The 17,500-nt window shown below is 38.5% G+C and overlaps 1 protein-coding gene across 2 annotated transcripts in view; it reads right to left on the bottom strand.

The window, feature by feature from the left end:
* The window catches only part of GRID2 (glutamate ionotropic receptor delta type subunit 2), a gene marked incomplete at both ends in the record, with an annotated part of 552,228 nt that overhangs the window by 143,942 nt on the left and 390,786 nt on the right, over nucleotides 1–17,500 (bottom strand). For both annotated transcript variants that reach the window (XM_082050631.1, XM_082050630.1), the window contains one exon: nucleotides 14,146–14,265. In XM_082050631.1, the coding sequence (XP_081906757.1) occupies nucleotides 14,146–14,265 (120 nt within the window). The remainder of the gene's footprint in view (nucleotides 1–14,145; nucleotides 14,266–17,500) is intronic.

Genomic DNA, 17,500 nt, shown 5'->3' on the forward strand with positions numbered 1-17,500 from the left:
GGTGCAATTTGAAGGCATTCGAATTATTTCTACATGAATAAGATACACAAATAATAAATTATTTGAGTCTTAAAATGACAAGCAGGTGCCTCATTGGGAATTGTTTTCATTAGCTGAATTACAGGGAGAAGTCTGAGGGCAGGGGCAAAAAGCTAAAAAATAAAGGTTTCTTCCTGATGAGTTTTTCAACTTATTAGGAATTCAGTAGTAAAAGCTGGGCAGTGATCTTCTAACTGTAAAAGGGACCAGAGAAGATATTGGTATCCAGCTTTCGGCATTTCACACTGACCGTGTGTTCTTGGAGCCCTTGGACAGCAAAAACAAAGGAAAAGAAACAACATGGGAAGTCAGGTAGGAAGCAGCCAGATTCATTCCCTTCCCTCGCTTCTCCCAAACCAGCGTTTCTTCCTCCAAACTGTTCTGTTCCCACATCGACAGGGGCACAGGAAAATGAGCATCCTCGCTGTTGTATCACCCCATGATACCAGAAACAAAACATAAAGAGGAAAAGAGACGTCTTGCCATTCCATAACATTATTGAAGGGCTTCTCCCTACCACCCACCTTGATGTACTACGTCATTACTTCATACTCATTTCTGCAATTTGCACCAGTTCTCAGCCTAAAATTCATCTTCCAGACTAGTCAAATCCCATACACGGGCTACGTGGAGATACGCACCAGCCAGCCACGTTTGTATTCCCAAGTTTAAACGTTGGCCTCTCTACTAATACAGAGATAGTCAGTAGAGAATACCAGCTAGTTGAGAATCCGTCTTCTTCAAAAATGCAGCAGAGGATGGGACATATCCCACAAGACTGACTTGAAATAACAGCTACACAAGAAAGAAGGCAGAGAACTGCGCGGCAGCCCCGAGGCGCTTAACAACCCTGTGTACAAAGATTGCCGCATCAAATACATTGCATTTTTAAAATGTGTCGTGATTCCTCTTTTTCTGCTGTGTTGAAAGAGCCACGATTTTTTTTCTCTTTCCTTAAAGACACGGAGAAAAAATTAATAAGCGTCTCTCAACCTGGTTCTTCAATTGTTTTTCTCCTTCTAATTTCCTGCCAAAACCTGTAGTCGCTTTGCAAGGTGACATTTGCAGAAGCTCCTCGTAGATTGATTGGCTAACCTGCTGGGGAGCTGAGAGAATTAGTATAGAGAACGACCTTCATTCCCGACAAAGTCAGACCTGCTGATATCGCCACCTGCCAGCAAACCCCCCTTGTCCCCACTGGATGCTGGGACGGGGCTGCTGCGGGATGCAGAGCACAAACAGGACCGCAAACACCACCCTGCTGATCTGCACAGCTCCTGATGGTCAAAAGTCAGCTGGTGGTGCTGCGTACCGAATGCCAGACAGGAAAGGGACAAAAGCAAACTTGGCTTGGAAGACCACCCTGCATCATAGCAGAGAAGGTAACAGCGACTTCAGGCAGCAAACGTGCAAATCCTTCTTTTTGTGAAAGCTCAGCTTGTCTTTCCATTATGATTTGCCTCCTTTTCAGCCTTTTCCTTGGAAAAGCTCTCGGTGTAGCTCAAACTTTCTGACACGTGTGCTCCTCAGCACTTTCCAACCAAGCAGCTCAGGACAGGGGCTCGTGCCAAATTGGCATTTGGTACAGAACAAGTCATTGCTCTGTACAAAACCACCTAACACAGATTAATAATTGTGCTACGCTACCAGCAAGGGCAAACTGTGGTTTAATATTTCTGAGTTCAAAGCCTGTGCTTCGGCAACACAACAGACTCTGAGCCGCTTACGTGGCTCCACACGTACCAAATTTCTGTTTCCCTTTACTACTTTGGCTGGAAAAAAACACACTGGCAAAAGACAAGACATGTTGGTTTATTTTTGCCCATTCAGTCCTTTGTAAATATTGCCATAACACAGACCTCCTGTGATATACAGCAAGGCATAACTTTCATCCAAAATGATCCCTTTGGAAGTTGCAAGCTATATATATAAACTCAGTGGCATTTCTAAATTATAGTCCCTCCTACAGCGCCTCTCTGAACCTATAATGCTATCATTGAAGAATTTACCCTGAAAGATATTTATCTGCTTTGAAACTAGACTGTGAAATCAGCTAGATAATATCTCCAAATACTTTTATTGGTTTTGAACTACCTTCTAGGGCAGCACCTCTCTATGTGGTTTAGAGGGAGATTACTAGTTAACATATGCACCTGAATTACCTGTCTAAAATGGATAGGTTTTAATAAAATGATGACTAGCTCATTGTTCCAGCAAGCCATTAAGATATCATTAGCTTGCACACCGCTCATGAGACACGCAGACTTTAAAGTGTTTTAAAAATATTTCTATACAATTATAAAAATGGATACATTGTCATTATGTTTGTATAGGGTCGAACCACACAAATAGATAAATAAATACATATTCCTAGGCATATATGCCCACACACCACAGATCAAAGCCGGGAGCTCTCACAAACTTGAGGCTGAAATAAACAGTACAACCACCACAACTTCACAGATTCTTATTAATCCAAAATATCCAACTTCCTATGGTTTCCTAGCAAGTAAAACTAAAGGAAAAGCCTTTTTTTTGCTCTTGGGTTAAGGTTTGTGAAAAGAGACTGGTTTTAACTCTCACCAAGAGAGGGCACTGAAATATCTCCAGTTATTAGAAGATCCCACTCAAGAGCCATAGACCTTTATGGCAAGCGTGATAGCAAACAATCTCTGCAGACATTTAATTTTAAATTCTGTGGAGCATTCAGCTGGTGCTGGATTATTTTTAACTAACATCCTTCCACCCCTGAGCAAGTGAACTGTTTGTTTGGAACTGGAAAAATATGAAAGAGATTACGCGTAAAACCGAGCCCTTGTGAAATAAGACTTTTTTTTTTAAAAAAACAGATTTTTCCAAGAAGAATATTAAGAAACACCTGGTTTTGAACCACAGTTCAAAAAATACAGTCGGCAAAAAGCCATCACCTTTCTGGTTTTCACACTCTGCTGAAGATGACAGTTTTGCCAAGCTAAGATAATGACCAACTACTCAACACATAACTGATGGATATGGATAGATGTAATCCAAAAGAAAAAGATTTTGTTTAAAGGAAAAGAGAGCGGGAGAGAGAAATACACCACCATTTCATATTATCCATGGTCTTTGAAGGTTTAGAAAGGTTTTCAGTCCTTTCTTTGTTTTAAATGGACTTAACTAGAGCAGACACTATGTGGGCTTTTCCTCTAAGGCAAACGGAATGAACAAGAAAATTCAAAATAAACTATTGATGACAAACTTTTGTTTAACAATGTATCATAACATTCTGTGTTTTCTTTATTGACATTTTCATTTTCTCTCGCAGAAATGAGTTGCCTCAATATGCTTAAGTGGCACAACAAACGACAAACCGGGAGGTGGCTTCTAATGACTAATGGACTGACTGGCGATTTAGATGTTAGAAAAGAGCCTAATAAAACTTAGAAGGAATACACAACCAGAAGCAAAAATAATCCAAAGGAATGGATCTGCAATAAATATGGGGTATGATGTTACATACTGAAGACGTTAAACAAATAGGCATGTGGTACGCTATCAGAATAAGATCAGAATTTCTTATTGGAGAAATATTCCTATCAAGTTCACCCTCATTCCCCCAAATGGTAAAAGCAACATGAAATCTGAGCCGTGCTATCAGTTTAATGTGAAATTCACTCCCCTTTGGACTGCACAGAGACACTTCAGTACGTAGGGATGCTAAAAAACATTTGTGTTCAATGCATCAATCCCTGCTTAATGCAAACTGTTGGTGGCCTAGAGTCACAAAACAACATCAAGCCCGTATTCTCACGTGGGAAGATACCCACCACCTGGCTGGGCTCGTCATGTTTGCTCTCCTGCAGACGCAGTAAGTGGCAAAGCTAAAAGCAAGCAGGGTTTAAAGTCTTCAGCAGTCAAGTTAGTAGCAAGAGAGGACAATAACATGCCCACGCTGTTCAGGACACAACAAGCCCCAAGGCCAAACAGAGAAATCGATTCAACTCTCCAGAATCAGGCGTATCAAGAGACTCATTATAACTTCACTGTAGACCAAACTAGCTATGAATTATTCTAGTCTTTCAAACACATTTGAAAAGGTAATTTGTGAACACATAGGTCACAAAATATTGTGGAAAAGCCATTTGCCTTAGTTTACGCTGCCCGAAAGGTTTTCTGCAAGCAACCAGATGTGTTGACTCTCCAAGTACTGTAGATTGGGCTTTGCATAAAATATTTCCATCTGTCATTACCACTGTAGAGCACAAAGGCCATTTTATCTGTTCCTTCCTCTGCAACAGACTGTTACAGAGCTAACATGAAAATCCACCCGTGGCAAACCAGTTATCCAGCCACGTGGTACTTTGCCAGGTTGTAGCCGTATTCTGCAATAAACCTGGTGGAATTACACCCACCAAACCCCATCACTAGATCAAACCACTCTGACAGTCAACCGCATCACTCTTAATGTGTACAGGAACGAACACAAGGAAAAAGAGGTTATAAAACTGCTGCGACATGAGCGGGACTGATAGTCCCTCTAAGAAGTTAATAAATATTTTAACAAAACTGCATTAATTGACACTGTCCCAGTGTGGTTTAGTCATGGATATATGCTATTGAACTAGATCCTAAATACATATTTATTTGCGTACTTCGTATGTTTCTGCCAAATATTTGTCTTCACTAATATAATACACAGCTTAAAAGAAACTGTCTAATGAGATCTCAGACATGCACATTCAATGGGGAAATCTCACATTTTATCAGGAGTTAATAAATTTTGAGAGCTACGAACGCCTGAGTAATAATTCAGATTACTAATACCTTTAGAGTACTGAAGCATTCTAGAGCCAAATTGATGGACAACAGCAGTATCAAGGCTTTAGAATATCAAGTATTATTTTTAAAAGCAATCAAGCTGTAATGCAAAATAAGTAGAGGTGTATGCAAACTGCATGTTGCATGAAAATACCCACATAAAACACAGCTCATTAGTAAGTCACTTCATTTAAATGCATATTTTAAATCAGATTTTTATGAACTATAGCTATTAATTTATTAGTTTAAATCCAAATGTTATCACCTTCATTTCTTAAAATGAAACATACTAGTTTTGATACAGCACACTACATATTTCTAAACCAAGTCATAAAATGCTTTACATATATGACCAAAAAGGAAGTTCCTTTGAGCTCAAATTTCAACAAAAGACCCTGTGCAATTTATCCCATCCCACTGTTTTCTGTTTAAACAAGAAAAGTGTTCTATCCACTGCTACACTTGAGAAAGAAATGGCTATAAAATAACTTTCATAGCTTTTGAGAAACTGAGACAAGTAATATTGGAAGTAATGATGAGACTGTTCTCTAACAGACATCTCCCACAGATGCAAGACACACCTTACCAAATTCCTTAAAACTTAATATTTCCCCCATTTCCTTCTAGCCTAAAGAGTTTCAAAGCCTTGTTAAGGTTTCCAATTTCCTGAAAAAATATTTTTCAGAAAAATAAATTCTGTCAGATCAAAATTATTCTGTTTATCGAGATGAAAATATTAATGCGTATCGCTTTTTCTATTACTTCTGCCATGCATTTTAAAGCAGGAATACACCACGACAAGAGTATTTATTATTGATTTTTATTGTAACTCACCCTTTGATTAAGGCATTATATCATAACTTGGGAATAGGCAAAAATCAAGCACTGCAATTTTAAGGTGAATCATAAAAATCTTTCAACATTATGAGAGAACTATAAATATTATGAAGTCATTGAAAGCTTCATCATCCTCATCTTTATTATTTGTAGAGAATTCAAGATGTGCAAGGAGGCCGCCTTTACCAATTATGCAGAAGTAACATTTCATCTCTGAAAAATCACTTTAAGATTATTTTATTTGCAGGATACAGCTATAACCACTTTATGGGAAACATATCTCAGCATTGCCACAAATGCAATATTGATTGAGACAAAATAAGGTATCACTTCTATTTCCAAAGTCTTTTTGGCAGACGAGAAAAACGTAACTGAAAACTTTGATTTACAAATGCCAATTTATGCATTGTATTTTGAAATACATGAGCTGAGCAATTAAGCTGGCAAATACAATGCGTTATAAACAACAATACAACATCCAAGCTGAAATCACAGGGACGCTTCCCTTTGTCTTCTCAAATATTAAACACATTAATCGTTTGGGTCAGGGCTGTTTACCCCACTGCAGAAAAATACTGCCCACTACCGTCAATGAAGTAGCGTTCGGCAACAAAACCACAACAACGAACCAAAAACCAAACCACCACAACCAAAAACACCCCACAACAATCCCCCCTCATTAAACTAAACAAAAATCAAACCAGCTTGCTTTCACCTCTGCTACACACGAATGGTCGCTGTCTAATAAAACACATTTTTGTATTTTGCTGCCAAGAGGCTAGTGTGGAACAAAGGGGTCTTACTGCGAAAGAAGACAGTTCTGCGTACTTTATAACATGTACCAGCAAAAGTTTGATCAATATGAGCCTTCCGTGCCTTTCAGATGTACCACAGGGGCTCATCCAACATTCATCAGCCTACAAAGCAACACGGCCTTCAAGGAGAAATTGCCCACAAAATGTGCAAATTAAAAGCAGCTTATTGAAAGGTTGGACCAGGTGATCTTTGAGATCATTATCATGGGGATTCATTATCATGGGGAGACACGGACATAGGGAGCCATCTAATTGCATCTGTCTTGGCCTGTGGTTCTTGAAGACAAAAAGGAGCTGATCAAATCTTGTGAGATCTGGGTAGATCTACTCCCACGTATTATGGACCAAAAGCTGTGTTATAACCCTTAGACATATCATCCTGCCCAAGGCTGTGCACTGAGCTCTTCATTCTGAGAACTGAACAATACCCTTCACCACCCTCAAAAGCTGAATGACCCATTTCCCACTACCATCTCCTCGTGACTTTTGTTAAAAGAAGCAGCTCAATTTTTTATCATCCCTCTCTCCTGTCTACATGGTTTTCCAATTACTATTAATTTTTGACTAAGATACCCAATTTACATTCAAATTTCAATGGAAATATTTAACTCACTGAAGACATAGTTATTATCTCCCTCTTCACATGATGAATTAGCTACACCACCTCCTTCTTTTGGCCTAATGGAGAGTTAAAGTCACTTATTACTTCTTCCTACTACTGGGAAATGTATTTTTGTTCCATTTACAAGTATTTGTGAAATCAACCAATTTCTGTCAGATGATAGCTTGGGTCAAAACCAAGCCATCTTTAAAGAGCAGAAGACAAGCACTGAAAACTTTAATTCTGGAAGAGAACTATAATTCACTAGACTCCCCACCTTAAAACAAGTAATTCTAAATTAAACTAAGTGTTTTATACCTTTAATTTCAAGCATTATGAACCACATTCCTGAAGCACCACCCATTGAGTGCTCCCTTAAAGATGAAGAGAAGTCCCTAATGGGATTTCCAGAAATCGCATAGAGCATTATTGTCCAAGAGGTCTATGAAGCACTGACTCCATTCTTCAGTCATACCCACTCCTTCCAGCATTATTCCAAATGTCAGTTTTGAGGCACTTCAAAGTTTCCAAGCACTTCATGTCTCTGAAGTGAGTTACAAAGCCCATTTTCTCAGCACAACTTGCCAGCTGGTTCTGTAGATCCACGTTCACCAGGAGGCTCTCACAGCTCCTCAAGCAGAAGAAAAACACACATAACCATTGTAAAGGTATTTCAAAAGTGGCCCAAGCAATCATACTTAAAACTGGGAAGGGTTACTAATTGCAAATACCAAGTTTGGAACAAAAAAAGTGATATACTCTGCTTAGCCTGGTTGATCTACAAGTAATTCAGGTGGAAAAGAGGAACCCAGAAGCGAAGGGGAAGCATCTAACAGATCTGATTTGCAAAAACAAAATGAAGTTGTGTATCCTTCTTTGCTCTTATGCCTTTTTTCCAGCACAGAATAATCACTGTGTGGTTAGGCACTTGCCCAGCAGCATCAACAGAAAACAGGAGTTACTGACACGATTGCTGGCTTTTTTATTGTTATTTTTTGACGGATCTTTCTCAAGTTTCCATTGTCATAACAAGATATTAAAGGAAATTAAAAACACAGCTTTGGAAGTGGAAAATATTTCTCCTGTTCTTCGCTGTCAAGACAACCGCATTTTGACAGAAGATGGGTAAAATGTAACCTCTTATCCAGATGAACAAAAAATGAATAAGAACCATGAAACTATATAATTTAAAGCACATAGAAAAGATTTGTCTCTTTCTAATGAAAACAGTCAGTCAAAATAGGCAGCTCCCAATCCACTGAAAGCAGGTTTCCCTAAGAACATTCATATCAGTTTTAACAAAAGATTGAAATTCTGAGCAAAAAGAGATGGACTCATCCCTGCCAAAACTGCCGAGAGAAATACTACAGAGCACCAAGGTCCCAAGGGGAATTTCTGTTGGACATCAGTGCTTCTCCCCACGGTCCCATCTCCAGTCCTGCTACCCTGCATGTTCCCTTCTTCCCCGCTGTTCCCAGTGCAATGTTCCCAAAGCAAACTCCTTTTCATTCCAGAGGCTGGAAAGACATTTTTGGGGGGGTTCAGATCCCACTGCTCTAGCCCTCTAAATGTCACTGCTAAAAGCTCCCCAGCTGCACGCTGAAAACCGGATACATCTGTATCTTAACTATTTGAGTTGACTTTTAAATCAGGCACTTTATTAATTATAGGCTGGAAAATCTGGACACCACCTTGTCTTGCAGTCTAAAAAAACACCTTTCTGTTTTCCAACAGGTAATGTTCAAATATAAAGATATGACTGACAGTGCAGAAATAAGCAGGATAACGTGTCTCTATTGCACGATGTTTGCCTTGGCTTTGTGGGAATTAGTTTGCAGTTGGAGAGTTTGCGTTCTGCATTTATTAATTATGACCAGAAGAAGGACTTGAACCTCAGTCTCCCATATTGCTATGGCAGCATCCACCAAGTCACTGAATCTATCTCCGGCTCCTTTACTTTGCACTTGTTACCAACACTGAAATGCTTTATTAACAAGCAAAGAGAGATATTTTTAAAAAACATTTACTACTACTACTACTGCTGCTATTATTATTATTATTATTAATAATAATAATAATAATAATAATAATAATAATAATAATAATAATAATAATTCAGGAATACAATTACAGATAGCAGCATTTTCCCATTTCCCATTAGACTCAAATATGTATTTAGTTTGACTTCTAAGCTAAAAGGAAGTACACTTTCAATTAAGCCACAGCTCTTTGCTAACACTAGTTTCATTGTGATAACATGCAAATTCCCAAGACTTTCCAGCCAAATTAATTCTCACTGAAATTTCACGAAAGATCTGCAGAAGCTGGCAGAAAGTAAAGGATCAGTCACCATATCTTCTTCTATCACCCGCACTAGATAAAAGTAGGTTTACAGCAGATTTAAGTGCTGTGCTGAGCTGGAACAGCAGGTCCCAGTACACCAAGGTATTTAATTACCTCTTTACCTTTAGCACTAGAGTAGTTGATTTCATTTCTAGCAGGCTGCTTACGTATTTAAAGTTGCTTTAGAGAGAGTATCATGTTAGCGCTGTGCCAGGTCTATCTTTTCTATCTACACTATAGGTAAAGCAGCCAGATGCAGCAACATTTCTTTTCAGCTCACTAGAAAATACACCATCAATAATGTTTCTGTAAATTGCAAGTATACCTTTCAGTCACATTATAAATTGCTTGTCAGCCTTTAGAAACAGATCACAGCTTAAAGTACCAGGTGCTGATATATACATTTTAAAAATCACATTACATTACACCTTTGGTCACGGTCACAAAGGGAATAAGTGAACCCATCATTTACCTCAGGTAGCTAACCAAGTAGAAAATACTTTGTCCTCTCTTGGTTACTAAATAGTGTTAGCTAATAAGTGTCAGCAGAGCTCTATAATATCTCTTTTTCCCTAATGAAGGAAAAGGAAATAAGAAATAAAAGATGCAAAAAATAAGTTTATCTAGGAAAAAGTTTTATACCGGGTAGCAAAGCCATGCCACTATTGTAATCAACAATTGTTCTCAGAAGAAATACAAGCAGCAATTATTTTACTAGAAAGATATCCCAAAACATGCAACACAATTTTTCCAACTCTGAACAAATAACACTACAGAACGTTTCACGCAACCCTTAATAAAAAGCTGCGTGATTGAGTCCACAGGGAGGGTCTTGCCATTCGCACTGGCAGGAGGAGAGATGAACAACACAGCTGGCAGGAGGAGAGATGAACAACACATCTGGCAGGAGGAGAGATGAACAACACACCTGGCAGGCGTTATGGCCAAAGGCCTTGAGTCAGATTCGTACGAATTGGGAATCCCCAGCCACCTTCAGAAGACAAAGAGAAAGGCACGGGAGGTGGGTGTACGCTAACAGGGACACGGATGCAGAGCAAAATGCACCACAGACCTCCAGATGTCTACACATATTCAGAAAACCAGTGTGGGAACACGAAGAAAGTCCTTGAACTTCAAAAGGTGCAGCACAGAGCCTTTGAGAACAAGCCCAATCTGAATTACAAGGAGCACTGCAAGAAACATGACAACCATTGTATTTCTGCAGTGCTGTTTTCTACCCCACTAAGATATAAGACAGTTCTCTGAGCTACCAACTCCCTTTTGTTCATTTGTTTGTTGGATGGTTATTCACAGGAATGGCAGCTTTTATTTCAGCAGCACAGATAAAAGTATTGCGCCGAAATTTAAATGTCAAAGAATACGCACTCAAATGCCACGTACCAACAGACAAATGCCACCAGAGAAATGTCAGAAATACAGCCGTGTCTCTCACTGAACATAACTATATCTACACAAACACAGGCCACGGGATAATGGGTAGAAACAAGAGTTCTCCCGCGGTTCCTTTGGGATGGTGACACCACAGGTGTCAATAAAAGCAGCATCTGGCATTAATCTGACCATACTACCCAACCCTGGCATCACATAAGCCAAGTGATCCGTGCTCTGCAAGGTGAGAGATGGCATTTACAGGCATAACTGTACAAAATTCAAATTTCAGGCAAATCCCGCTCCTGAATTTGCTAACTCCTCACTAGATGAAGGTCCCCAATGCCACGAACCTCCACATCAATGTCCTACCAGGTATGGTACGGCTCTCCAGGTATGAAAGACGCCCATGAAAGCTGAAGGAGGGGACTCACGGGCAGTTTTTGCTGCATACATGGCTTAATTTGGCCAACGAAAAAAAACCACTAATTCCTGATGTTCCCTAATATTTTTGTTGTTTTTGTTTCTTGAGTCCTAGCAATATTAACCTGTGAATACAAGTGAGCTTTTCAAAGCTGCCAAATTACTCTGCGACCCAAACAGAGCTGACTTCAAGCACAATTTGGACTTGAGAAATTTGAGTGCGTTTAAGGATTTCGCTTGCTTTAATTAAAATCAATTGATTGTTCCCCAGGAAAAATAAAACAAATTCTTTACACACTTGACTTGGTGTGAACTTCTGGTCCCAAAGACTTCAATGGGCCTTTTGTCATTATTTCAGTCTTCATTATCTCCCATAAAAGTACTTGGAAACATGTTAATTAGAGAAGATGCATTTGTTTAGAGATTTCAGACAGTCTGCTAATTGCAGCTGCTTCCACTGGAGTTGAAAAATAAAAGTGGTTTAGGTAGTTCTGTAGTCAGACCACTAAACACATGAAAATCTGAAGTGCACTTCAATTAGCCTAACTACCAAGAATATATCTGATTCCTGTAATTATTGTGATCTGCATCCAACACTAGTGGCTCATTCACTGTAAAACCTAATCAAAGATAAAATACGTGAACTTTTGTCAAAAGAGTAAAACCAACATGTGACATTTTTACCTACAAAATTTCTTCTCTTTCACAGATGGAAAAGTTTAAGGGTTCCCAGGTTGTTTTTTTGGGTTTTGGTTGTTTTTTTCAACTTTGTGCCATTGATTGTAAATACCGTTTTTATTTTAAATCCTTTTACTATTCGATTTAGTGTAAAAAATATTGGAATTATTCTGATTTTTTTTTTTGAAAGATGCTTTCTGGAACAATTATTGCCTTCTCACACTATATACAGAAATTCCTTTCTAAAGACAATTCTTTTCTCTAGATCAGGCCTCTTTCTGCACCTTTCTCTGCATCACTGGATGCTGCTTAGGAAAAACCAATGGAACAGATTAAATCTGTTCTGCTCTGCTGCAGCACATCACAAAACTCTAAGGGTAGACGTGTATAGTACAACCTTCAACAAGAACATTTTCTTATAAGATCTAGATTTAATTTTGAACACTCATCTCGGCAAACATAAACAAATTTACAGACTTTCAGTATCTTAATTTTTAACTATGATTTTCTCCTGAACGGGGTTTCATGGTCTAGTAATATTCTGTGCAAAACACTGTTCTCTCGGATCGACTTCCAGTCTATGTCCTTTCAAAGACAGTGAATGTCTCTTTGTCCTTGAACTATGATAAAAGGTAAACAAGGTTCAAAAAGCCTGTTTGTACTATATCTCATTGTTCTGTACAATGGTCGTTAATCTCTTATTTAAAAGTAAACTATACCATAGTTCAAATTTGCACTATAAATCTAAATTATACCATTGGAAAAGAGTTAGATAGGCACTTCTATATTTCCAAGACCTTTCTGTGGGTCTCTCTCTTGGCTTTAACGCTTCACTCAGACATTCACCCAGACAGGGCTGAAGTAAAAAAGCAGCCAAAGTCAACCAGTTAAATAGAGAGATACAGATTTGTGTTCAGAAAGACTACCTGGTTCCTCCGAACAACAAGTAGCCCTCGATGCATAGCACGGAAAATAAATCAAGTCAAAATATAGGAGGGGAAATAAGGACTCATCCAACATTCTGGTCTCCCCAGGACTTTGGGAAGCGCATCTCCAAATATCAACAAGATCCAGCTCCATTTATTTCTGAAGCGTCTGTCAGGATCTCTGCTCAAGATGACATAGCTATAGGCACATATGTACATTAAGGTATTGACAACAGATGAAACAGCTGGAATGGAATAACAACTCCAATGAACAGCAGAGGAGAAATTTCAGGAGTTTAAAGACACCTTTAACTTCTTATTTATCTCTCCCTTCTTTCAAAGCACTTATCTGTTACAGCAGAAGATATGCAGACAAATGACGTACTTCATCATACAGTGACACCGACACATGGAACCAGTTTACATATATTAAGATAACTTTCTCTGTCATTTGCTTTCAGACAATGACTTCAGGTTCCTCACATATAAAAAACCCAGTGTGATGTGATACACTAAATCAAGAGATCCTGCTATTACCTTTCAGACATGAACGAGAGATGCTCCTGGAAAAGTCTATCGCTCTTTTATTTTCCTAAAAGGTACCGTAGGATTTTAGCTACTTTCGCCATCCCAGCTGGGCAATTGTCCAAAGTTAAAGATACGCATTGCAAATAGAGACCTGCCCCCACCATTCCTAAACACAGGACTTAACATTGGTTCTTACAGGTTAACAAAACTGAATTAGCAAGAGGAAGGAGTTTTGTTGGAGGTGGACCCCATTTCCTCAAACAATCTCCGGCCGAGTATTTTGGCCCGTGTCTGGCAGCTCAACCCATAACATTACTCTTATTCTGTAAAATTCATTTCTACTAAAACATCAGGTACTTGTTTTATGAAGACAAGAGATTACAGAAAATTTGTCTATGTTGCAACAGATTTTCTCTTGCAGTACCTATGACTTTCAATCATCTAGTGGGTGCAGCACAAGTATCAAGTGTCAATCTGAGTTTTCTAAGCATAATTCCTTGTAAAATTTGCTATTTTGGACAGCTGACCAGCAGCTTAACACATTCTGTATCACAGACACCACCTTCATCAACACAACCTACTGCAATAATAAACTCGCAATAATAAAATCGATGGGTACGCAGAGGTTCAAGACTTTTCTCACATTTCTTACTCCTTCGAACAACACACAAAAACATGTTAGCTGCCATCAAACACCTTTCTATTAACATGGAACACAAGAAAGGTTTTTAAAAAATCGGTAAACATAGTCTCATAGATCTAGGCTCACCTTGCGGATGCCTCTGCCAAGATCTTCTCCATAATTCGTCCCCAAAATTTCAAAATGCACATTGGGATTCCCTCCATTTTCTGCAAATTCCAGTTCTCCAGTCAAGCCGTTCACTCCACCCTAGTGGAAAAAATACAAAGGAGAATGGAGTGAAAACTCAGAAGTAGCCAATTCTAGCAATCTTTTGTTTCTCCAAGGGATTTGTGCAACTCTGTAGAATACATACAAACTACCAGAATTAGGACAGTTTTCTGTTTCTGAAAACCACGTTTCCTTGAAAAAATTTGGATGTTCCTGCATCATTTAAGCTCTTCAGAGAAGAATCAAACTTAGCAATGCTAAGCAGGTGCAACACAAGCAATAGTCTTACTCCTAGACAATTTACACTCTGATTTGTGTTCTTTGACCCATCATACATAGAGATACTCTAGACCCATTAAAACCATTTTGCCACTAATTTTAGTGGAAGCATAGCTAAAGACAAATACATAAAATAAATTGCATACAAATTCTCTCACTTAGAGGAGATTTCCACATAAGATCAGGTTGAGTTTTGGATCACGTTAGGTGTCTTTTAAGCCCAATGTAATTGATCTGCACAAACGAAAAGGTGGTTGTCTAGCCGAATATTTTGATTTTCCTGTTTTTCTCCACGATTCTTCTCTACTACTAAGAAAGCATGATATGAGCGAAAATGCAGCATATTTTTGAGCTTGCTTTTTCTTTTTTACATTTGAGTCAGAAGGGGTTAAAATACTAAATATGAAACAGTTAATATTGACTATAATAAATCAGAGTTGAAAGGGCTATGTGTGCCACAGCAATACTCAAAATATATTCCAGGGTTAATTCAACATGAAGCACATTTCATTTTTATATAAGAACTGGGATGACCTGAGCTGTAAACCCAACGGAGCCACATGAAATGCCTACAATGAAAACCTTCAGCTTTAACAAAATTCCTTCAGTTTTCGCATTCAGGGGAAATGAGATGTTTAACCCACTCCTTCCCAAACCTTGAACAGTGTTTTATATTGCAATATAAACTACCTAGCTAAGCACATGAGCCTTGCTACACCATGGTTTTAAAAGATCAATTCTCACATCTTCAGTTTGGAGAAAATCCAGGAAGGAGTATGAAATCTGCATCTCTATTAAAGATCAGTATGAACCGACATAATCTGGTCATCCTTTTATAAAACATTAATATGATTATAATAAAAATAAAGAAGTTGATTGTTGGGACAATACGTTTAAAACTTACTAGAGACTAGTACTATCAGGGAACAATACATAAAATATCGTGTCATTTTCAGTTGAAAACAGGAGACTACTTCGTGTATATATACATTTTGAACCTTCAGAAAATCTTTTCTATAATATTTACATTTTGAATGAGATACTAGAATAAAAATTGAAACCAAAACCTGATTAAGAGTACATCTGTGCAAAAGCCTCCAGGTCATTCTGCCCTTGGGAAGAGCCAGCCAGGCAATTTTGATGCGTGGCGCTATGGTTAACATGACACTGAGGTTACTTATATTAAGCTTGAGCACAATCCTGTAATAATTACACCTTCCTGGCTTTTAGATTGGGGTTAGCGCACCTCTGGCTGCTTCACGGGGAAGACAGAGTGAGCTTGTGTTTACCTGCAAAATCAATTCAAAATACCCTGGGTCAAATAATTGACTTTCACAAATATCAACCTTTTCCGCTGACTTAAATTTTACTATGTCCTATTCACGAACCATAAAAAAAAATACCCAAACCAACTGTTCCATCTACTGTCTCATCTGGCTTTTTGATTAATGAAGCCAGAATTTCATGATACAAGTGATGCAGAAATGTCTTGCAGAACAGCACAGATCTGCAATGCTTGGGATCCCCATCTGATCCCCAAAAGCCTCTGTCTGGCTGAAGCGCCCGCCCTGACCATATACTCCTTTTTTATTATATTATACTTCATATTTCCTATATTACTTCTGAAATTATTATTAATTTTCCCCACAAAGGGAATGAAAGCTGTGGGTTGGAGGTAGATGAAGTATAAGAATTAATTAAACCGTTATAGCCCATCTCAGCTGCACCACGATTTCAACATCTGGAGAAGGAAGGGAAAGCTTTGCAACAAAATGATGAAAGAAAGGAAACAGTCAACAAACCCTCTAAAATCTGTTAACACACTTTTAAATGGGTAAGTTTCATTCTAGAAAATTAAACTGACATTATTTACCAGATTAAAAGTGCTCCAAATAATTTATAGGACATGAAGATAGAATGATGTCTAAAATATACATGATTTTTTGAGACTCGGGACAGCAATTAACTTTTGTCCTTATTTGAGCAAATATGATTAAGAAGAGATCACATGAAGCAGAATTTCACCTCAGATACATAGGAAGGAATGTAATCCACTTTTTAAGCAAACCCAGAATTCTTTGGAAATACACATCCCCTAACACACAACACAGGTTAACAGACCCACCCATTGTATTTTTGGAATTGGATCTCTACCCAAACCCATTGTGTAAGTTTATTTACCTTGATTTTTTAAACAGCTGCAAGTGTTGGGGCAAGATACAAACTCAAAGTCTGCTAGTTCTTTTTATTTTGCTGAAATCCAGTGGTAACCATAACAACAATTTTTCTCATTTATCTATTTGGGCAATTTCATCGCGCTTTGAAAATTTCTCTTGTGAGAGTGTCTCTGATTAAAGGTTTCTTTCCTATAGACCGTGTACATCTGCAGAAAGTGTAAAATAAGAGCTCAAATGGGATGGGAACTCTCCTGTCCTTTTACACATAGTCTTTCCAAGTGTGGATCCCCCTAAAACGCTTGTTTGATTTATGGCATGTGTTTTATTGCTCTGCTAATGCAGAGTGGAAGGAGATCACAGATGAAATGGCCATCTGTATGACAGCTACTAATCCACCACCTTCCTGATGAGATTTTTCCAAGTTATTTTAGCGTTAATTATGGTCATGGCTAAGAGTCCAAGAAATTTTTCATTCCATTTAACTTAGAGAAACTAAGCTATTTGGGGGGAAAAAATGAAGACAGATTTATTATCTACTCTCTCAAATCCCTCTAAGGTCGAGCCGCAACCATGCAATTTTTCCTGACACATTTAAAACCGAAGAGCGAAATGTCAGTTGTTAGGACAAAAATGTTTTACTTACATTTCTGATCACTGCTCTGGGCTTTGCAGAGCTGTTCTAAAGCTTGGCAATGTAGTTAAAGCCTACTTGAGTCCCGCCTAGACTGGCAAGATAAACTGCAGGTTATAGATGCTTAGGCACTGCTGTACTGTAAGTCCCTGAAGAAAACACTATTTACCTGGCAGTCAGGGCTTCA

This window comes from Streptopelia decaocto, assembly GCF_964273445.1.
Source record: "Streptopelia decaocto genome assembly, chromosome: 4".
NCBI classification, from domain to species: Eukaryota; Metazoa; Chordata; class Aves; order Columbiformes; family Columbidae; genus Streptopelia; species Streptopelia decaocto.